Genomic DNA, 22866 nt, shown 5'->3' on the forward strand with positions numbered 1-22866 from the left:
TACCATGAATATTATTTCGCAATCGCGGTTTGAGGGTCAGTCTTCGACTAAGCGCTAAGCCAAAGCCGACGTCCTCCACAATCCCGTTTTCAAAACATCGCTTCCCAAGGCGTTGTAAACTCAATATGCAACAGTGTTGCTAGAGGATGCCAGAAGCTAGCGTGTGTAGGCAATGAACGAAAGAACGAACGCCCTGAAACAGGTGGCAAAGTCCATGAAAACCTGGTTGACGCCCCCTCCCCCGCCCCCTCCACTGTACCCAGACCTTTGGGATTCTCCTTCGCGCTGAACGGAGCTCATTTACATCTCTACCAGACCAAAGCCTTTTCACTTCCCAATCAACTGCAGATCCAGGCCTGATGATGCAGGGTTCTCCCCACACCGCCAGCACCAAATGGTTAAGATGGCTGGTTGGACGACGTCCTCGCCTAGTTTGACATTGGAAGGGCACAAGTCTTTCTGCCTAATTTTTCTAAATTTGTTTAAGGAGAGGGGAGAGAAAGCTGTTCCAAGGCAGATATCGCAAGTCTTGAGTTGAAAATACTTAGTTAATTCACTTTACTTTTTGTCCTTCTAAAAAGACAAAGCCTGAAATGATCGGAAAAACAAACACGGGGAGGGGTCACGGGGCGGTGCCCCGCCTGAAATGGGGGAGGAGGTGGGTCCTGCGAGTGAGCTTCTGCGGCTCAGTTAGAGCCGCCGGCCGGGAGGAGAGGGATGGGGGCGGGGGAGTGGGGGCAGGGGACAGGAGACGGGAGCCCGGTCGGCTTGTGTGGAGGAAGTGAAGGCTGTGCGGGCACTGCCCTCAATTCTGCTGAGGAGGCAAAGGCTGAAGAACAGAGAGAAGGGGCAGAAGGACAGGAGGTGCGGGGGTGGGAATGCAGAGCAGGGGGGAGGATTTGGGCTCGGGTTCGTTTTAAGATGGGAGGAACTGGGGGATATTATAGACTTAGAGGAGATAAGATGCCAGGAAGAAAGGGGGCTACTTTATAGTGATATCCCTAGGGGACGGGAGGGTGAGCCCCCACCCATGCACATGCGGTTATTCTAGAAGCCCACTCTTCCTAGTGACTCCCGGGTCATTTCCTGCGCCCACAAATTCTCCATGTGATTTTGAGTTACTGACTGTAGTTAATTGTTTGAACAATGTTAGTGGGGCCAAAAAACCCCATAAACTATAAAGTAAAAATCAGTGGTATTAGTCCCCCCACACACAAATTACAAACACAATAGGTTCGACTATACAGACTTAAAACGTTTTCTTTGCATACATTAGGGTATTTCTGCACTTGAGGCTGCATCTGGAATTGAGGAAAACAAACATGTTACCCTTACTTCCAGGACAAGCACCCTTTCTTCCAATCGAAATCACCTGCGGTTTCAGCGAGGGTGCTTACTGAGTCCCCAGCCAGGGCCCCCAGGGCCAGGGGATGTAACAGACTAAATAGACCTGCACAGAGCTGTAGGGTCTAGTGTTTTTGTTTGCTTTTTCTCCTTCCTGTAGGAGTCTTTTTTCCTCTACCGCTATTGAAAAAGTTTTTAAGTTTGGGACGGTGTCTTTTCGGAGCTGTTTAAGCCATAGCCTGATGTTACAGAGCGTTTGCTTTTAGATGTCATGTTCAGTGATAATGGCAGGACTCCATTCTTCAAACAGTGGGGAGTGGGGACCCTGTCCGAGGAGGGGAGTGACATTCTGAGGCTCGTCTCACCAGCTGGATTCTGCAGCACCAAAAGTGACGAAAGGCAGTGTGAGACAGGGGCAAGGTGCGGGAGGGCCTCCTGGCTTGAGGGGGCCCAGCTGGAAGCAGCACTTCTTCCTGTTCGTCCCTCCCCCTTGCGAAAGAGAGCAGATCTGCTCATCCTGTGGGGTTGGAGGAGGGTGGGAGAGGAGTTTGTCTTCGATCGCTTCAACATTCAGGTGACAACGGTGAAAGAAACCTCAGTCCTCAGACTTGGAGCTCACCAAGATGGGCTGGCGAGGACAGGGCCCGGGGGGCGGGGGGGGGAGCAGGACAGCTGTGGGAGTGAGGGGGCAGCCGTGGGGCCCGGGAGGGGGGCGTGTGGTCTCATAAAGAGCCTTAGGAAAGGCTGAGGAGGCAGGAGGCAAGGAGGCAGGAGGAGCTGAGAGCCAGCCACCATGAGCCAAATGGGCACGTGGCATAATCCCACTTACATTCTGGGAAGACCCCATAGGGCTGGTGTGCCCGGGGACCTGGCCTAGCTCCAGACCGGGAACGAAGGAAACAGCATAGAAAGGGGCCTCTCTCTGATTCGCCCAGCACCCAGTTTGGGCGGCCATCAGCCCGACCAAATTGGGATGGAGAGAAGTCTGGGCGGCTCAGGGCCCGACTCCCAGAGGAGGGGTGGTGGCAGCCAGGAGCGGGGGGCGGGGGGCGGGGGGGCAGGGAATCGGAGGAGGGGTGGGCTCTGCTGAAGGCACAGGAGCAGATGGGGAAGAAGCAGGCATCTGGCTCATTCCTGGAGGTGACAGGGGCAACGCCAGCACCAGCGTCACCCGGGCACCAGGAAGACAGGCTCAGGCATCCCTCTCGGGGGCGTGTGCTGGAACCCAGGCCTGAAATGTGGAGACGGAGTCTGCGGATTTCGGTCAAGTGCGGAGTGCGGCTCCGAGAGCCCTCCTGCCCTCAGTGAAATGTGGTGGCGATTAAGTCACTGGGCATTCAGACGTCCCCCTTTGTGTTGGAACCCAGCTGCGTCACCCAGTGGGAAGCCCCTCCTTTTCCAAGGGTGCCCACAGGGGGACCCACACTGGTTCCAGAGGCCAGAGTGCTGCTGCTGTGGGAAAGGAACTTAGATCCCCCAAGACACCCCAAAACCACCTGTGGGTCTCCTCGAGCCACCTCCAGTCTGGGTTGGCAGCCCGTGTGGACTGCCCGACTCTCCGTCACTCCAGGCAGGCACCTCTTCCCCACCCCCTCGCCCTCCGCAGGGGGCAGGGGGGCCATACGGTCTCATGCCCCCTCTCTGCACTGCAGGCCCCAAGGGCGGGAGACAGAGGCCACGTCTGGGACGTCCCGGGGATTCTGAGGACAGGTCCAAGGAGGGTTCTCGGATGCATCCGAGAGGGCCAGCAGTGGCCGCACAGAACGGCCCTCGGAGGCAGGCCAAGGGCACGTGCTGAGGGTACCGGGGCAGCACGCAGTACCTTCGGGGCTGAGCGGCCCTCAGCAGGCAGTGCCCAGCCACAGGGCCAGAGATGAAGCCGGGGTGCCTGCCCCCACAGCGCCTGGTTGTCAGACAGGTGTGGGGGGTGGGGGGCATATTCCGACTCGACCTCCACCTGCATTGAGGTCCAGCTGCGACTGTCCAGGGAGGCGGGGTGTCTCAGTGGTGCCACCCAGCAGGAGCGGGAGGACCACGGGCCAACAGGTGCCCAGACAGCCAGGGCCTGGGGCAGGGGGGAGAGGGCGGAGAGGCCCCCCCCCCCAGGGGTGAGGGGAGAGTCGAGCATAGTGATGGAAAAGAACCGGAAGCCACAGGGGAGAGGTATAAAAATCTGTATTTATATTACAAAGACAGAACGGTACAGCACAGTCCCTCCCGACGAGCAGGTGGGTGAGTGACCTGTGTCTCTCCAGCGAGGATCTTGTTATGTGCCCACCTGGCCAGCACCAGGCCTTCTGGGCAGCCCCAGACTCTGGCACGGAACCTGCCCCAGGGCCCTGGACATGGCCCAGGTCAGAGTCCTGTGTGCAGAGTGGTGGGGAGGGGGCCCGGGTAGGCTGGCCCAGGGAGAAGCAGGGGTGGGGAGTGGGGGCAGGCTGCCTGGCCCAGCAGATGGGGATTGTCTAGGGAAGGCAGGAGGAGGGCCCGCAGGGCCACAGTCGGGCACAGGGCGCCAGCCGCCCAGGAAAGCAGGCGTGGGCACCGAGCCTCTGAGACGCACCCTGCAGGGGTGGGCCCAAGGCTCTGAGTAGGGAGAGCCTTCCTGCAGCCGTGCTGGCCAGCTGGGCCTCCACCAGTGTGCAGGCCAGGCGTGTGGGGGCCACCACCCAACGAGGGTGGGGAGCAAACCTGAGCCCAGGGTTCCAGGGTCTCAGCCACCACGGACGACAGGGGCCTGCCCAGGCACGGGAGGGCACACAGAGAGACAGGGTGGCATCCCCAGTGGCTCTGTTCTGGTCCCGTTTGCGTTCTACAGACCCGACAATGCTGAGGTGTGCTCTTAACCTTCCACGTGGCCTCAGCAGGGCCCTCTCTGGGTCCCCTTGGCTACCAACAAGAGCCAACCGGTGCAAACAGTAGGGAGGCAGCGGAGAGGCAACAGGTGTGCACCTCCTAGCACCTGACCCTGGTCCCAAGGACCGCCTCCTCACGCCTGCGGTGCAAGGAGCAGCAGCTGGGACCGCAGCACCCCTGGGTGGCCTGTGAGGCCAAATGCCCTGGCCCATGCGGGAACCACAGCCTGAAAAGCCATGGGCAGAGCTGCCAGTACGGTGGGCCGAGGGCCACAGCTGGTCATGGGGAGGGTGCCGGGGCCAGAGGTGGGGGCAGAACCTTCCCAGGCATTAGGGGTGGGGCGGTGAGCTGGTGCTTTCAGAGTCAGAACACACGCCACCCCGGGGCCTGCCTGCTGTGTCCTGGGGCAGGCTCGTAACTGCAGGTACGCTCCCCCGCCCCGAGGACATGGGGGCTCGAAGGGAATGCGGAGTGAGAGTGGACACGCTCGGGCAGATGGGAGAAGCCCCCCAGGGCCCCCCGAGACCCCAGTGCCGCTGGAAGGAGGCACCAACAGCCCCGACCCTCCAGGCCTGCTTTTCACCCATTCGCCCCGGCCCTCGGGGCAGGTTCTGTGCCAGAGCCGTCTCCAGGGACCCCTCTGCCTCCGCGAGGCCACCCACCCTGGGGCGCCCATCTGTTGGCGAGACCGAAGACAGACACGATCTGGAAATCGGTTACAGTGCACCCGAGAGAGAGGCCGACACTGCTGTGGGCCGGCCCGCCGCCCACCACCTGCATGCGGCTGGGTGGCCCCTGGGGACAAGGACTTCAGGACGAAAGGCCAGGAGCAGCCTTGCGTTCAGGCCTGGCCACCCAGCGTGAACGTTGCTCCGTTAGCTGCCACCGTCTGAAGTCCGGAACCCTCGGCCCAGGCAGGGGAGCAGGGAGGGGTCCTGCTGGGTTCAGGTTAGCAGACCCCTGACCTAGAGGCCTGGCTGCACAGTGGGTCCCTGCCAGCCGCGGGGGCAGGTGACCCTGGGGGCATGGTCATGGCTCCTCCTGCCAGGTGACAGAAAGCAGCCTCTGACCTGGCCCTGCAGTCTCACTGCCCAGAAGGTGCGGCTGCAGGAGGGGCCACTCCAAGGGGAGGGGCCGGGAGGACACCTGCTGGGCAGGCTGGGGTGGGGGGTCCTCCTAGCCACAGGGGAGATGCTGCTGGTGGTGGTCGGGGTGGGGCCAGACAGAGAACACAAGGCACACTTGGATGATGGTGGCAGGCAGGCGAGTCCCTGAGATGCTGGGTCCCTCCCACCCCTCAGCAAACGGGACGCAAGGAGGACTAGGAAAATAGAGTACAAAAATCTCGTACGGGGAAGGGAGGCGGCGCTCACCGTAGACCCGAGAGCCGGCTCCCCTGTTTAAAAACGCGCTCTGTGTCTTTTGGGAAAGCTCCCCTGTTGGGAGCCCTGCTCTGCCGTGCAGCCGCAGGGTTGTTTGTTTTTTGCTTTTTTAACAGAAATGGGAAACCAGAAAGCCCCCTGAGGACCCAGTGGCTCCAGTTCGCGGGCCTCTAGCATACACCTCGGCCTCTGCTGGGAGGTGAAACCCCTTCCCACGCAGACTGGGCGGGTGCATGGGGGTGGGAAGGGAGCCAGGCACGGGCCGGGGGCCAGCGTCCGCTCGGGTGACCCCAGAAGACGAGCCACCCCAGGACCCCTCTGGGCTGGGTTACCGCATGTGACTGTGCGCGTGTGTGCAGGCGGGCGGTTGTGTCTAGGTGCGTGCGCGTGTACACCTGAGGGGCCTAACAAAGCAGAAGCTGTCCAGCTGGGTGTGGGGTGGCCTGGCCTGCCCCGGGAGCCTGGCCCTGGCTCCTGACCCCCTCAGGCGGCAAAGACCCGCCCCCCCTCCTGCCCCAGGGTGCTCACCCGAGTCCCGCCCTTCCTGGATCTCTCTGTCCATGCCTCAGGAGCCTACGTGAACCAACAGACAGATGGACAGACGGACGGACGGAGAGCCACACCTTCCTTCCTTCCTTCCTCAGTCCACTTCTTTCTCCTGGTGTCCGGGGTGGGGTCTGAGCTCCCCACGGCGGCCACTAAGCCCCTCACACGGTGCCCGCCGAGGTTTGCAGCAATGACATTTAATACTTCTGGAATGATTAGGGATCTGAGGACAGACCACGGGCGGCTAGGCTGGGCTCCGGGACTCGGGAGCTGGGCCCGCCTCCCTGCGGGGGTCCCTGACCAGCTGGGAGTGGCGGGCGGCGAGGTGGGCCCTGACCGGCAGGCGGGTGGAGGTGGGCAGCCCGGGCGGCCGCTGGAGCTTCCAGAATGGCACGGCAGTGGGCCCGAGGAGAGGCTGGAGAGGGCTGGAGGGCTGGTGCGCTTGGCTGGGTGGCGGGCGGGCTGGGAGCAGAGGGTGCCGGGCCTACGAGAGGGCGGGGCGGGCGGGCCGCCGGCAGGGGGGCCCGTAGCCGCCACTCTGCAGGCTGTAGTGGTCATCCACGTCACTGTTGCTGCCAACACTGTCCAGCTCGCCGGGGCCAAACTCCATGCCCTCTACATCCACTTCTGGGGGAGCAGAGGGCACAGGGTCAGGGGCCGTGAGCATGCTCTCCGAGCCCCCGACAAAGTCAGGGCAGTGTCTGCCTTTTGTGGAGGCGGCAGAGGCTCCAGGGGTGGGGTGCGGGCAGGAGGGGGCTCCAGCTCCGCGGCTCAGTTGTGGACACCGGCCCCCAGGCACAGCGCCCAGCGGGAGCCCAGCTGTGTCCCTCATGTGGGCAGGTCGCCTGGCCTTTGCGCCTTAGCCGGCTGATCCCATCACTCCTGCCCGGGCTCACAGGAGCTCAGACAGTGCACGGACAGGCTGTCGTGCTGGCATCTGCCGCCCGCTGCCGACTTCCCCACCACTCTCCCCGGCCACCGCCCCGGCCCGCCCCAGCCTCCCAGCTCCCTCTCCCCAGGGGGGGCTGCGCGCAGCCCGTGCCCACCTTGCTCCGAGTCGTCGGTGGAGACAGCGGAGCCGGTGCTGTCCGTGCGCACACGCTCCAGGCTCTGCACGGACAGCTGCTCCAGCCGCCGCTTCAGGAAGCGGTGCTCCCGCTGCAGCTGCTCCTTGATGCTCAGCGCCCGGCGGTCCTGCTCCTCCAGTTTCTGCAGGCGGGGGAGGCCGTGAGCCCGGGGGACAGCCCTGCCCCAGGCCGGGTCCCCTGTCCCCCACCCGGCCTGTGCCCAGTCCCCACGGGCCCCAAAGGCGGGCGCACTCCCGCCTGACCCCAGCTGGGGGGGTCACATCAGACACCCCCTCCCAGCCCTGAACTCTGCCCACCAGCTCAGGAGGCTCCCAGCCGCCGGCCGCCTCAGCCAGGCCGGGTCCCACGGGGGCCTGAAGCCCCTGAGCAGCACTGCTCAGTCCTGGCCAGGCCCCGCCTCCCAGAAGGCCGTGCTGCCCCGGCCACGCTCCCCTGCCCACACGACGCCCATCCGGCCCAGCCCCGCACCCTCTGCACACCGTCCCCGGCACACAGGCTCTGTCTGCTCTGACGTCGCCCTGCCTGTGGGTGCCTGTGCTTGTGGGGTCCTCAGGGGCCTGCAAGGGGGCTGAGACCACCCCGGTTGGCCCGAGTATCAAGGGACCCCAGACCAGCAGCTCTCTGTCTCACTCGGCCGTGCCCCGCGCCAGCCCTCAGCCCCCAGGCTCCCCCACCGCCGGGCACCTGCTTCCTGCAGGCCTCCAGCATCAAACGCACTCTGCCCCCCCGGCCCCCTCTCCTTCTGGCTGCTCTTCACAGCCAGGACCCTGGAGAGCCCACGGTCACCCACCTCCACCTTCCCCAGCCCCACCCAATGACCCCACGTGTGCCCAAGACTTCCTCAACCCTCAGAAGCTCCGGTTGCTGCTCACTGCCCACCCCCAGGCCCCGGATGTACACCTGCTAGGCAGCCCCCCCACCCCACCCTCGGGCCCTGCGGACACGCCCCCAGGTTACAGCTGGATGGGCTGGGTCAGATGAGGCAGCCGGCCAGGGTTGCTGGGGCGGAGGGTGTGGCCCTGCTCACCTTGATGTGCGTCTTGGCGCGCTTAAGGAGGCTCAGCGTGGTGTGGCGGGTGCTGTCGGGGCCCAGGGGCACCAGCTGCTTCAGCTGCTCCAGGTACAGCCTGAGCTTGGCCCGTCTAGAAGAGCCAGAGACAGAGCTGTCAGGTGGGCAGCCGGGCCTGCGGGGCCAGTGGCAGCCAAGCGGTGGAGAGGTCTGAGGGAAGGCTGGAGGCGGCAGGCTGGACCAGCCCCCGAGGCCTGCTGCTGAGGCCCCTGTCTAGTCCCCCCGCCTCGGGGTGGGGGTGGCGGCTCCCCCAGTCTCAGGGCAGCCCGGCACTCGCAGTGTCCCTCCAAGTGTCCCAGCAGAGGAGAAGAACCCGCAGCCGGGCCCCGGTGTCCGGCCGGCCCGCCGCCTCCCCCCCGGGACCAGGGCCAGGCGCTGCCTGGGAGCCCCAGCTCACCCTGCAGTCACTGCCCCCCACAGTGGAGTCGGTGGGCAGGGGGACAGCCTGGAGGAGGTGGGGGAGGCGAGGGTGGGGTGCTGGTCAGGCTGCTCCCTGAGATCCAGGGGCCTCAGGCCAGCTTTATGCCCCCCCCGCCAAGTGCAGGGTGCTCACTGGTCACTTTTGTCACCACAGAAACAGGAGTCCGTCCAGTGCTGAGGCCCAGACCCCCCGCACCCCTCCAGGCTGGCATTCCTTGGGAAACGCTTCTTTCCAGATCTTGTCCCTGTGTCCATGCAGACAGACGCCGTTGTCCCACGACTCTGCAGCCATAGGATGCAGGGGTCCGTCCAGGCCCTCAGGCCGCAGGCCCACACAGATGCCGCCTTTCCCGCTCCCCCAGTCTGGGGAGGGCCGGCGGGCGGACCGGGGGTGGCTCAAGCTCTCCCCACAGCCCACCCAGGCCCCCAGATGCCACGGCCTGGGCCCCACCGGCCCTCACAGGCTGCCGCGCTCCCTGCTCAGGCTCCGTCCCGGGAGAAGAGCCGAGAGGCCGCGGGCTGGAGTGCCCGCACTGCCCGTACTCCTCCTCATCGCCACTCCCTACAGTCCAGGCCCCGGCAGAGCCTCCCTGCTCGGCCTCGGGGACCCTGGAGGAAAGTGGGCAGGTGGCACCAGCTCGGGACAGATGGGCGCCCAGAGCCCAGGCCTGTCTGTCACCCACGTCCACACAGCACCCTCCCGTGATGCAGTGTATCTCACCACCCCCACCCCAGTCCCCTGGGCCCTGGGAGTTCTCTGGATGAAACCAAGTCAGAGCTTTGGGAAGAACTTCCAGGACATGGGACAGAGGCTGCGCCTGGTCGGCCAAGAGGCCGTGAGGAGCCTGGGCCCCAGCAGCCCAGACCTCGGCGACCCGCGTGCAAAGCGGTCCCCAGGCTCTGCCTCCGGCTGCAGGATCTTCAGAGGTGAGCCCCTGCCCCCCACACAGACACACGGCTGGGGAAGGGGGCACGTGGGTGGGCTCGGGACCCACACCTACGGGGCTCCAGCCACCGCTGTGTGAGCCCTGGTCCCCCAGAGTCCAGAGTCCTCGGCCTCCTCGCCCCCACAGCGCCAGGGAGCTTGCCCCGTGGCAGGTGGGCCAGAACTGTGCAGAGCCGCAGAGACGCTTGCTCACCACCCCCTTCCACCTCGCCCCCCCCCCACCGCCACCCAGGGCGCGAGTGGGTTTCCCTCGTCCGCTTGTTCCACAGCAAATGGCAATTCTACCGTTGACACGTTCAACACGCGATCTTGGCGGACCACCAGGAAGATGGTGAGTGAAAGTACCCCTGAACTCCACCCCGCAGAGGCAACCAGCAGTATCATCGTTCCCACCCATTCCGCACGCTCGCATGGTGGACCGGGGCGTGGGGGGGGGGGCCCGGCGCGCGGGGCCCCGGCGCGGGTCAGCGGGAAGTGAGACAGCGGACGCACACGAGAGACTCAGCAGGACACAATGAAGAGCAGGAAGCATGCGTCTCCAGGGGAGGCGGTTGGCAACGTTTATTTCTTTGGTTTTGCGTTTTGTTTCGCGTTTGCGTTTTCCAGGTTTTCTATGCTAAAAAAACCACATCGTACTTTTACAATCAGAAAAAGACACATTTGTACAAAAGAAAGAAAACACAGCTGGAAGACAAGTCACAGTGGAAAACACCCGCGGTACACGGAAAAGACACACGGTTAGTATTCGTGACATTCTGAGCTCGTACACAGCGGAAACAACAAAAGGAGCATCTCGATGTGGACAGGGCCACAGGACACAGACAGGCGGGCTGCGGGACACAGACTGGACACAGAGCCGCCGCCCCCCTGCCCCCGGCTTCCAGGACGTGGGGACTCACCGAGGACGCGCTAGTTTGGACAGAAACGAGGGGGCGCTCGCCGGCTCCGCTGGCCAGCGCGCGGGCCCCTCGGGCTCTGCTGCCGGGCGCAGTTCTGAAGGCCGTCACAGAGACGCGGACCTCCAACCCACACTTCCACGCGATCCGGGTCCCGCAAAGCTACCCCCGGACCCTCGACACGTCCCACGTTCGCTGCAGCCCCGGCTGCGTTGACCAGGTGGCCAGACTAATACCTTGCGGTACAGGCGCTGGTCCTGCACGGCGCCGGGGAGGAGGCAAGCCCGGGGACACAGGGGACAGTGCTCAGGTAGTGCCAGGTGAAAGGTCAAGTGCGGAGACAGTGGACAGTAAGGTCTTGTTCTTACCCAGGTCAGTACCTGCAGGGGAGGGGAGGAGGCGCTTGCAGCCTCCCAGCTGCTCGGGACAGCAGGGCAGGGGGTTGGGGGTTGTGGGGGTCACAGGGAAAGTCCAGGAGCACCCTTGACAGGCGGGACCCATCTGCTCTAGCAATCACCAAGGACACGCTTCTCAACAGACAGAGGCCGCCTGAACATACGTGACAACACGCCCACCCAGCCCTGGGAGCGTGGGTGGTGGGGCCCCACCACTGTGGGGAGTGGACATCCCCAGGCATGCCCTGGGCTGCAGGGTGCTCTCACCAAACCCTCTCGGAGGTGGTCGCAGGGCCAGGCCCCCCGCCAGCGCCCGTGGCTGTCCCCGGTATTCCCAGGAGCTTTGGAAACCCAGCGCTTCCTGGGGGAGCCCCGGGCGGCCGCAGGAGCCAGAGCCTGCCTCTGGGGGTCACTGTGTTCGTGGCAACAGCAGCTCCGTCTCCACCGATGCCCCCCCCCCGCCCCCCCCTCCCGCCCCCGGCCCCGGGCCCTTCCTAGCTCCTCACCGCAGGCCGTGCTCCTCCTCGGGGGCCCACAGCTCCTGGGCAGTGTCCCCCAGCGCCCGAGGAGCAGGGTCCCCACCGTCCACACTCAGAGCGCCCCAGGCCCGGCCGTCCCAGAAGAGGCAGCAGGGGAATGCGCTGGACATGGGGCAGCAAGTGAAGCCCCTTCTCCCCTCCTGGTCACCTGCGTTTTCTGGCTGTGGGGTTGACGCAGGCCGGGAGGGGCCACACAGGCGGGTGTCCCCCAGGCCCTGGACAGGCCCCTCCACGCCGAGGGGAGGGGGCCTCAGGGAGGGCCCTGGGCTGGCCTTTGGGCTGAGCCCTGCGGCTCCACACCACACGCACCGGCTGAAGCCCTGGGCGGGGCCTGGGAGATCGCCCTGTTGGGGAGCAGGAGCCCTCCAGGATCCCCAGGCCTCCGGCGTCGGTAGTCCAACACTGGCCTTAGAGACTGGGCTAGCGGGAGCCCCGTCCGAGAGGCGGGAAAGAGGAGGGACGGCCACCGCGGCCGGCCTAAGCACGTCCCCGCGGCCCGACAGGAGGCATGTCTGGGGAAGACGGAGTCCGGGCCCGCCGCCCCAGAGGCCTGCCGGGTGCTTCCTCCTGCCCTCGGGACGGCACTCGGCCCTCCCTGCGCCCGCGGCCAGCAGCCTTCGGCGTCGGCACCGGGCGGCACAGGCACGGCCACGACCGAGGTCTCCACCGGCACCCCCAGGCCTGTGGGCTCCTCAGGCTGTCCACGCCTGCCTCCTGGCCAGCCAGGAAGACACCCCTGCAGTGGGCAGGGGAGGCCCCCGGCTGCCTAGCCACCCTGCCTCTGTGTCTCAGAAGGGCCCCACGAGGCTCAGCCCAAGGGCAGGCTCTGGGAGAAGGCAGCTGAGGCCAAGGCCAGGAGCAGGGGCGGCTGGAGAGGTCAAAGGCCAGTGCCTGCCCTACTCGGAAGGGCTACCATACCCTTGCCACCTGCCCTCCCCCGGCACCATCACCTCTGTCTCTCCGCACTGAGGGGCAGTTCTAGGCGCCGCCCCAGCAAGCCTTCCCCGGAGTGGCCCACGTGCCTGCTCGGGCTCCTGGGTCCCCCTCAAGGGTCCCCCCTCCCACCTCGGGCCAGCAGCTGCCCCAGGGCCTGCCCGACTGCCTGGGGCCTGCACCTGCCCCACCTCCGCGGCCTCGGGAGCCCCTCAGAGGCACAGGGCCGGTCCAGGAAGTGCAGCTCCTCTAGAGAACACCGTGTCCTGTCCCTGCCCCGCGCCCGCCCTGCGCGGGCCTGGTCCCAGGGGAACGGAAGTTGGCGCTGCCGTGGCCAAGTGTGTGTGTGTGGGGCGGGGGGGGGCCGGCGGGGGGAGGGGGACAGAAAACTGGCCGAGCTCCAAACCCTCCCACAGCAGGCCAGGAAGGTTCAGCTGGAATGCGTACCTCCCCCCAACCCAAGAAGGGAGGGAAGAACTGGCCCATTATACAGATGAGAGCAAAGGTCAAGAGAAAGCTCCAGCACAGTATCCCCAGGGGGTCATCTCTGGTGCTAGCATCGGGGTCCTGCCTGTGGGGTCTTCACGCCCACCCACAACACCCACCGACCTCAAAGATCAGCCCCCAGGGCACCGCCTGCAGGGGCCAAGCCTGTCAGGGCCTCACCCCCACACCTGACGGGGGAAGCCATAGGGCCCGGGGGGGCTGGGGCTGGAGCAAAACACCTCCCTGGGGACTGTGCTGCCCATCCCGCTTCTCAGTGACAAAGGTCCCCCTCCTCCAGGAGGACCCAAGTGGACCTGGCCCTGCAGCCAGAGGGAGGGCATGAAGTGGGCTCCGCTGGGCGTTGCTCTGGACCAGCGCTCCCCACCCGGGGCCCGCATGGCCTGGGACCGGCTGCCGGTCCGTCTGCCCTGCAAACAAGCACGCAGGAGGCCCCAGATCCAAAGGGCTGACCCCCCCCCCCCCCATATAGAGGCCAGCATCTGGAGGTCTAAGGTGCACTCCCTAAGGGACACCCCGGAGCAGATGGATCTCCTCCGCCAGGGAACTGGCCCTAGCTGCCACATGGCAAAAGGACTCTGCCCCAAGTCCCTAACGCCCACCTGGCTCTGGACCCAGATGGACCCCCCAGGCCTGGGCCCCCACCCTTGCCTCCCAGCACAGGAGAGCCTGAGAGCAGAGCCTGGCCTCTTCCTCCGAGACCAGCCGGACCAAGGCGAGGGCACAGCCTGGCGGCCACACCCAGCACACCTGGGGTGACAGGTGGCCGGACGTGTCAGGTAGCTTGCACCCAGGAACTGGGGGTGGGGGCCCGGGGGTCACTTACCTGTGCTTTTCTAGTTCGTTGTGTGAAGACCTGTTCAGAGAAACAGAGAAACAACGCTCACTGCACTGCCCAACCCCCAGAGTGCCGGACGACGGCTCCACCGAGGGCCAGGCTCTACAGCCGCCCGTGGTGGGGCGGGGGGATCTGGGCCCCAGCATAGCCCAGAACAGGGAGCGCCAGCCAAGCAGGTGAGCAGCTGCTGACCGAAGGTTGGGGGGACCTGGCACCAGGGACGAGGACAGGCCACACAGAGGTATGGCCACATCTGGGGTGCTCAGGGCCTGCCAGCTCACCTACTGAGGCATGTGGGGGCTCGGCCTGCAGAGGGGTCCAGGTCCCCTTCCACAAAGGGCAGGTGTGGCCTTGGGACCTGTGGCAGCCAGTGCTGCCGACCCCCCCGAGCTCCCAAAGCTGAGCCACTGCCTGGGCAGGGAGCCGCCTGCCTTCTCTGTTCCCTACGCCCCGAGGCCAGCGGTGTCCTTGGGCCTGCGCGAGCTGGCATGGAGACCAGTGCTCGGGACAGAGGGCGATCCTGGTCAGAGCACCCTCCCACCCTCAGGCTCCCACACGGACACCGTCACGGCCCATCATGCCAACGGGACCCACGGGGACAGAGCAGACCCAGCACCCCGGAGGCCACGCACGAGGCCTTTGAGATGTGGCTGCTTGTGGGCAGTGGGAGACCAAAACTGGCCTTCCACTTCCCTCCAGGTCACAGCTTGGCAGACGTGGCCACCCTGCACCCGAGGCTCACGCACTCGGTCTTGGAGGCTGTGGCCCCATCTGCTGCTCCAGCCCCGCCGATCGGGCCCGCTTAGCCGGAGTAGAGAGTCCAGAGCACTGCAGTGAGCAGTGCCAGGGTCTGCCCTGTGGGACAAGGAGGCATTTCCACGTCACCCCCGGTCCGGGCAGGGACCTCTCAGGCCAGACAGGGCTCCTAGGCTGGCCAGGCTGCCTCCTATGTGAACAGAGACCCAGGCCACCTCGGGGCAACCAGACCTGGCCCTGTGCCTGGGGCTTCTGTGGACCTCAACCTGCCTGCCCGCCTGCCCGCCCTCAGGTTCTCCTGCTCCAGACACTCAAGATGAGGCATCTCCCGTCCCCACCCGTGGGGTCTGGGTGCCTCCCCATCCTGCCTGCCTCTGCTACCTGTCATGGTTTGTGGACCCAACAGTCACCTGCGGCCCACGGTCCCCTATCTCCTGCTGGGGCAGCAGCCGCAGGCCTGCCTGCAGAACCAGGTTCTGGGGCCTCGAGTGCCTGCGGGTCACAGGGGCCGGGCAAGCTGCCTCCAAACCCCCAGGTCCAGGACAGGGCACGGCCACCAAGCTCCTGGCTGGCCTGGGCCGCAGACGGGCTGCGTGGCTCTGTGGTCTGCCCCCTTGAGAGGGATCATCGAGTGTCCTTCCATGCAGAGAGGCCCACCTGCCCACCTGCTGGAGGCCTGGGCTGGACTCCACCCTGCTGGGGAAGAGCGCTGGTCAGGAGCAGGGTGACAGGGAGGGGCCCAGACACCTGCAGGAACCTTGTGGAGAGATGTGTCGCCCAGGTCCCAGGAGCACCCTGTCCTGGGCTACGCTTCCCACGGTGGCCAGGGGAGAGGTAGGACTCCCTGGCCAGGGCTACCCTAAATGCGTTCCCTGCGCGACCTGGCTTGCCCCTCGCGTCAACCGGAGGCAGCTCCTCTGAGCAGTTAGTTCCCTGTAGGGCCTGGCTCCCGGCGGGCCGGCTCCGGCCCTCCTGCTGAACCCTACCCTTCCTCACCTGGCAGGTGTGGGGATGTCCCACCACGTCAGGACCACGGGCACGCCAGGCCCTGCTCTGTACTAGCCCTGGTCTGGCCGGGCTGAGGCCCAGTGGGGCCGGGACAGGCTCGAGGGGCCATCCTGTGAGCCCTGGGCTCCCAAGGCACCGGGACGCAGGGCTCTGCCCAGAGGAGGAGCAGGAGATGCACCCCAGGCCCCGAGACGCTCCCCAGCAGCCTCAGGGCCTCCTCCATCCCAGCAAGATGTGGGAGACTAGGACCCCACCTTGGACAAGAGTCCCAGAGGTGGGAGGATGGCCAGTACTTCAATCACTTTGCCTGTTTCCTTAGCCCTAAAATCCTGAGGAAAATAGTATTTCCTTCATGGCCCTGGGTGGCTGCTAGCTAACATGTGGGTAAAACACTTAGTGTGTAGGGAACACAGAGTGTTAGCTGTGATGCTAGTTAGCCTAGTTATCAGCCAGGCCATGGGGTCACACCCTGGAGTTTCCCACGGGTGGCCAAGCGCTTGGGACAGTGAGAGCCAATCGCAGGGGCCTGGCTAGTTCACTGAAGAGGCCTGAGGCAATGCCCCTCACCCCCAACACGAATGTACTTTCCCAAACTGTCCCCAGCAGGGGACCAGGGGCTGGGGCTCAGAGGCACGTCCCAAGCCAGGGCAGATGGAGACTGAACCAATTCCGTGCCAGGCCCAGGGCGCCAGGGCGTCACAGGAGATGGGTCCCTGTGCCAGCCTTGCTGTTTCCCAAGAACAAGCAGGCCACAGGAATGAGCCGCACCCTCTGCCAGGGGCTCCAGAGCCCCCTGCAAGTGCAGCTCCCAGTCTGGGGACACAGCCTGGGCCAGAGCGGGCCTTGGGCTCTGGTCCTCCTGGCTGCCGGGAAAGGGGAACCCCACCGGAGCCCTCGCTGAAGGTCCCCACTAGTCCCCACCTAGGGATGCACAGGCCAGCTTCAGGGTTTCTGCAGCCTGAGGGTAGGGGCTCTGGCATTGGGAGAAGCTGTGCAACCTGCCCCCTCTTCTTGCCCCCTTAAAAAGGGCCTCCAGCCCCAAGGAAGGGGACTGGTACACTTGTCGCCCCAGTTTCACTTGTCTGAGCAAGCTGGCTGGGTGGGAGCGTGGCTACGGGGCAGCGTGGAGGAGTGGGGGTCAGGATAGGGCCTCCGTGAGCCTTCTTTGTCCAGGCCCGTGGGAGTGGGGAGACTCAGCCCAGCAGCAGGACTTGGACTTTGGAGACAGTCGGATAGATGTGCACCCTCCCCAAGCCCCCAGCAGCCCTAACGTTGCTCTGTACCGAGCCTCAGTTTCCCCGGACCCTAGGGGCACCGGCCAACGCCCACTGACAACTTTTTTTTCCTGCCCGGAAAAGTCCAGAACAACTTAGGGGCGGGGAGCCGCTACTGGAGGAGACCCCGGGCGGCAGGGCTGTACGCGTGGCACTGTTTACGCGAGAGGCCGAGGAGGCGCGGCCCGCAGGAAGATGGCGACGGTGCGGGCGGGGCCGACCGGGCGGGGCTGCGGCCGCGGCCCGGGCGTGCCTCCTCCTCCAGGCTGGCCGCCGGGTCTCGCGGCAGCTGGAGGCGGCCGGGCTGCAGGTGGGGGCCGGGGACGGCACCGGTGAGAAAGGAAGCCCGCGACCGAGCAGGGCGGGGGCGGCCGCGCGGGGGGCGGTACCTGTTGTTCGGGGCCTTGCGCACCAGGCCGGCCGTCTTTGTTTTCTTCCTGGCGAAGTCGCCATCGAAGGGCAGCACCGAGGCGTATCCATGCTCGGCCTCTGAGGACAGACGGTGCAGTCAGCGGGCCCCGCCCCGGCCCCGCCGCCCGCCCGCCCGCGGCCAGGAGCACAAAGGGGCGCGGGCGCTACCTCTGTCCCTGCGCTCCAGGTACTCGGCCGCCTCCAGCAGGATCAGCAGGGAGTTCAGCTCCATCCTCCGGCCCGCCTGCGCCCGCCCGCGCGCTCCGGGACGGCGGCGGCCGCTGCCCGGCCTACTTCGGCCGGCTCCGCTCGCCGCCCGGCCCGCGCGCCCGGCGGCCCCACTGCCCGGACTCCCGCGGACTCCGCGAGCGCTCGGCCGCCACCCTCTGCTTCGGGCCCTCAAATTGACACTTAAGGGCGAGCGGCGGCCGACGCAGCCAATGGGGGTGGACACTCCAGCTCCAGGGGCGGGCATTGGCCTAGTCAGAGGCCAATCAGAGCCGGCCGAACGCCTCGGGCCGGGCCCAGAATGTTGACAGATGCGAAGCTCGGTTCGGATAGGCCAGCCGCGCTAGTAACAATTTAGAAGCCCAAGCTTAGCAACAGCACGTGGTGGCCCGGCCCCCACGCTCGCTGACTGGCGGTCCGCATGCATGTTAAGTAGGCGCAGCGCGCCGATTGGCCCAGAGCGGTCTATGTAAAACAGGGGCCGCGGGCCAATGGCCGGCCGCGGGGCGCGCAGCCAATGAGGGCGCCGCGGCCGGATGCGTTGCCGAGAGGAAGCTGAGCCCTGTAAGAGTGAGCGCCGGCCGCTGGGCCCTGAGCGAGACCCGGTTAGGGCGCGGGGAGCGTAGGGAGAGCCCCGCCAGTCCTGGGTGCGCAGGAGGAGCCTGTAGCCCCGGGGCGATCTGCAGTACTGGCTCCGCGGGAGCACGTGGCCTCGCGGTGCCCTCTGCAGTATCGCGTGCGTCTGCAAACGACATCCTTCCGCGCCGGACCCAGGGCAACCCCAGGAGAGGCCGGGGCTTGGAGGAGGGGCGTAGACAGCCCAACAGCCAGATCTCCTTGAGGATGTCAGCTGGGCAACTGAGGCGGGGGTCTCTCTCAGAGCTGTCCAGTGGACCCCAGAGCAGAAGGAGGGGCCTTAGGCCTAGAGAAGGGGGCAAAGACCTGCCGCCGCAGACGGGAGGGTCTCCCGGTGAGGGCAGGGCTGCGCGCTCCTGTGCGACTGGAGGGTGGGGGCGCTCCACGAGGCAGGTGCTGGTCCCTCTGGCCGCGGAAAAGCTTATCGGGGAAGAGAGTTGCCTAGCAAGCTCCCAGCTGGCGATGGGCCCTGGTGGTCCCTGACCCGCAGGGTGAGCAGCCTGGTGGCAGCCCCAGACCGGCCTCTGTCCCCCTTGACCTTCCCTCTTATTGCCTCCCAGGAGGCCTGGGAGCTCCTGAGGATGGGACCACAGGCTGCTGAGTGTGGGGGATAAGGCGGCTGGACCCTCCTAATTTCTAAGTGGGGGGTACTGCTGCCCCCAAGTTCCAAAATAAAACATAATAAACACTATAAAGACCTCAGCACATTGGTCCTGGGACCTCGTGGACTCTTTCCATGCATTTCCTTGCTTGTTTCTGTATCCCCAGTTCGCAGATAAGGACACAGGGAATCCCGAGGTTTAGGGGTTCCCTGGGTTTCATGGCAGTCCCCCACAGAATGGAGATTAGGGCTCCCATATGGGTGATGCAGTGTGGAGACCAAGCCACCTCCTGGCCCAGCACGACTTGCTGGAGTGACAGCCACCGTGGTGTGGTGAGAAATGGGGGGCACCCCGCAGAGTGGTGGAACCCTGTGGGTCCTGGATGCAGCCTGTGTGTGGCGTGGACAGCCCTGCCCAGACAGTAAAACCACCTCTCCGTGTTGACCCCGTGCTTCCTGGCCCTGACCCACAACCACCCCGGGGCCACGGCAGAGCTCCTAACAAGAGCCAGGGGCCATGGAGGGCTGCTCAGCCCCGGGGAGGGGCGGGAGCATTGTGGGCTCTGGGGGACAGGAAGCGGGATCTCCTCCTCACCACTTGCTGGTCAGCATTTTGCAAGTCACTCCATCCCTGCGTCTGCGAAGAGGGGGCTGGCGGGCCGCAGACCTAAGTAGCACCTCACCCAGTGTGCGCGCACCTGCCGGATGCGGTGGGGCCTGCGGTGCGCCTGTTGCCCCAGCGGGCGGCGCAGGTGCCCAGGGCTTACGGTGGGACCCGCGTCCCTGCCTGAGACCAGAAGGGGTCGTCCCCACCTTGCCTCCACTGACATCTAGGCCATTTCGGGGACCCCTCCTCCAGCCACATCGGGTGCCGCGGGGATCCCCACAGCCTGTGAGTGTGGGCGCCATGGTACCGCGGGCAGTGGGGGCAGCGGCGTGAGCGAGGGGCGTGACCGGAGCACTGGGGCCTGGCGTGGGCAGACGCGTCGGAGACCCAAGCGGAGGAGCAGCCCTAGAGACTGCGCTGAGTGCGCGGGCGGCGCACAGCGCGAGCGACCGGAGGGAAGGGAAGACAGGTAGCGGCGGTCGGCTCTGACCGCACCAGAGCCGACCGGCCCGGCTGGGTGGCTGGGTGCCGCGGGCTAAGTCGCAAGTCGGGGCGAGGAAGAGGCTGAGGACGCACCTACGGAGAGCTGGCGTGCTGGCCCGCTCGGGGACCACGTGGGGGCGGGGCCCAGGCGCCCGGTGTCCAGTTGTGTAGTGCGGGTCTCCAGCAGGTGCCCGTCACGTGCTCCGGAGAGCCTTCCTTGAACCGGGGCAGGGCCCGCTGCCTCCTCGCCGCGCAGCCCTTCCTGCTGTCTCTCCCTGCCAGGGACAATAGGGGCCTGGGGCGCACCCCGACACCCCTCTCCCGGTCCTGCTGTCCAGGCTCCTCTGCCCTGTGCCTTCCTGGCCTGCCCCTCCTCCCCCAGCCCATGTCCAGGTGGCCCTGGCTGCTATGCTCGCCCTAGGGTGGAGTCCTCCTCGCCTCTGGCGGGCTGCTCTGAGGGCCTGAGCCCAAGAACCCACCCCAGCTCCCCATTCCCGGGCCGTCATCCAGCGGCCTCCACACCCAGACGGTAGCAGGTCAGGCTCCGGCGAGTGTGGTCTCACCCCCAGGGTCCTGAGTGATGAGGGTGAGGGGACAGCAAGGCCAGAGCGGGGACTCCGGCTGTGCTACTGCCCCCGGTGGAGCTCTGGTCCTAGCGGTGGGGCCTGCTCCTCCCTGCTCAGACCCCTCCCCGGGCTTCCTGGTGCCCTCGGGAGGAACCCTGGGGTGGCCAAGCCATGTCCCCCATCTGGGCACCCCCACTGGCCCCCCTCAGTTTCTCGGGGCCGTTCGGTAGCTCTGGCACCCCATTCTCCACAGACACCCTGCTCGCCCTCCAGGCTCAGTCAGCATCGCCAGCCCCAGTGGCCCCAGGGTGCAGGCCCCCAAGAGCAGGAAGGTCCGGAGTGCCAGGGTTCCCATCCTTGCGGACCACTTGGGGACCCCTGGACACGGCAGCAGAACCCAGACCTTGCTCGTGTTCCAGTCGGCGTGCGGGCGGGTTTGAGGCGCTGCCCCGTGCTGCTGTGCGGGCCTGGAACCCATTCCTGCCCCGTCTCGGGGGCAGCAGAGGCTCGACAGGTTCACTGGCCCCGCAAGGGGACCCTCCTGCCTAGGCCCTGCTCTGAGAATGGGCGCGTGGGTGGGGGCTGGGGCCACCACTCGATGGAAGGCTGCCTGGAGGAGGTGGCTCTGGGTGGCCTGGGAGGAGACGAGTGCCTGCCTCCAAGACTGGGCAACATGGGGTGGGCGGTTTGGGTCCCGCCTGCCTGCCCTAGCTCCTGCTTCAGAGTCCAGAGGAGAGGAGGAGACGCCCCTCCGTGGTATTGTACGTCCACACCCCAGCCCTGGGTCCGAGGTGTCCAGCTCTGACCAGGGCCCCTCTTGCCCGCTCCCTGAGCTGTTTGGGTGGGGTCTCCCCTGCCTGTGGCCCTTGCTAGGCCAGGGGTCCCTCTGGACCCTCTGCCTCCCTTAAGGACCTGAAGGACTAGGCCTTGGCCAGCGGGTGTGGCCAAGCTGGTGGTCCTGACTGGACATGGAGTGCCCAAGCACAGCATGGTGACCCGTGCAGACAGCTCTCTTTGCCCACCCCGCCCCCCTGCGGCGAGGCTACTGGGAGAGGAGGTGGAGTGGCGGGCGCCCCCTGGTGGCCATGAGGGGCTACAGCCGGGCCCCAGGATGGGGAGAGGGGAGTCTCCCCAATGCTGCCCCCTGAACCAGGCCTCCTGGGATAGCAGTCTCATTGCCTTTATCAGAAGCCAGGACACCAACAGCATTTCTCCTTTTATGTACCCCCTCAACCCCTGGTCCTGAGTACCTGGGCCTGGGGGCGGGGCAGTTGGGGCAGCCAGGCCCAGGGCCCCAGCCTGCCACTGGGAGCTTAAGGGGCGTGTTGGGGAGTGTGCCGGCCCTCTCCCTGGGCCTGTGCATAGCGCAGAGAGAGGCGAGGTGCCCAGCTGTGCCCAGCCCCCAGTGGCCCCCAGCCTTCCTCCAGCTGCTGGATGGGCATGCCCGACGTGGCTGAGGCTCCCGTCTCCGGAGCTGCCTCCCCAGGAGCGGCCTCCAGGCAGGGCCCCCCGCCCGCCCCGGCCAGTGCCGCCCCACCCTCCGCAGGGCTCCGGTACCGTTCCACCTCCTGAGAGCCGGGGACCTGGCCACGCGGCCAGCTCACTTCCACGAGCCTTAGTTTCTCCGTCGGCGACACGGGGGTCCTGCTCCCTTGGAGGGTTGTCGCAGGGGGAGGACGGGACAGCACTCGGAAAACAGGGACCGGAAGGATGACCGGCGACGATGGGGCAGTGGGGAGACTGAGGTTCGGGACGGCCGACCTGCTGGAGGCCCGAGGCTGGCTTTCGAGGGCTGCGTCGGCGCCGGTGCCCTTGGCCCTCTCCCCGCGCCCGCCGCAGGCTCTCCCAGCCCCGGGCAGGGATCTCTGCCTTGGACTAACCCTCCACACCCCCCAGGGCCTGGCTCTGCCCCTGGGCTGGGGCCGGCCTTGCAGGAGGACGGAGTGGCCACGCATCCCAGTGGGCAGGCAGCGGCCCTGGAGCCCCTGTAGGCAGGGGTGGGGGTGGGTAGCCACCCTCCTCTGGGGGCCTGGTGGGAAGGAAGCCAATCCTGCCCGCGGGTTGTCCCGAAAATCTGGAACCCCCAGCCTGCTGGCGCGGAGCACACGCGTGAGCAGAAACCCCGTCAGGTCCCCGACGGAGGGAGGGCGGGGTGGCCGTGTTCACAGGGAGACGAGCGAGCGTCTGCAACCCATAAATAGATTTATGGAAATGATTCCGAATCACAGCATTTAGAAAATAAAAATAATCTCCATACAGAATCCCCCCCCGACCCCAGAAGCCGTTTTCTGCAGGTATATTCCACCATTAAATAGTAACTGGGGTTCATCCTATAAAAGAAGCAGGAGGCGTGTCCTCTCTCTAAAAATAAAGCTGCAATTGTCATTGCAATGTGAAGCCTGAGATTTAAGCCTGAGGAGTGTCCGTGCGGGGCCCGGCGGCCCCGGGGTCCGGGGAGGCGCGCCGGGGTCCCGGGCGCAGAGGGAAGGGGGTAGCGGCAGGCGGGTGGGCGCTGTCCACTGGTCCTTGGCTGCCTGGGC

At 65.9% G+C, this 22866-nt stretch overlaps 1 protein-coding gene across 1 annotated transcript; it reads right to left on the reverse strand.

The window, feature by feature from the left end:
- Positions 1-3502: 3502 nt before the first annotated feature.
- Positions 3503-17618, reverse strand: MXD4 (MAX dimerization protein 4). The gene is made up of 6 exons (XM_045834127.1): positions 17374-17618; positions 17184-17283; positions 13745-13774; positions 8244-8358; positions 7175-7337; positions 3503-6755 (listed from the first exon to the last, which is right to left on the reverse strand). Exons 1-6 carry the CDS (start codon positions 17435-17437, stop codon positions 6613-6615), a joined length of 615 nt encoding a protein of 204 aa, XP_045690083.1. The 5' UTR covers positions 17438-17618; the 3' UTR covers positions 3503-6612.
- Positions 17619-22866: the final 5248 nt, after the last annotated feature.

Source organism: Phyllostomus hastatus, unplaced genomic scaffold, assembly GCF_019186645.2.
Source record: "Phyllostomus hastatus isolate PE091 unplaced genomic scaffold, TTU_PhHast_1.1 phas_contig_196, whole genome shotgun sequence".
Lineage (NCBI taxonomy): Eukaryota > Metazoa > Chordata > Mammalia > Chiroptera > Phyllostomidae > Phyllostomus > Phyllostomus hastatus.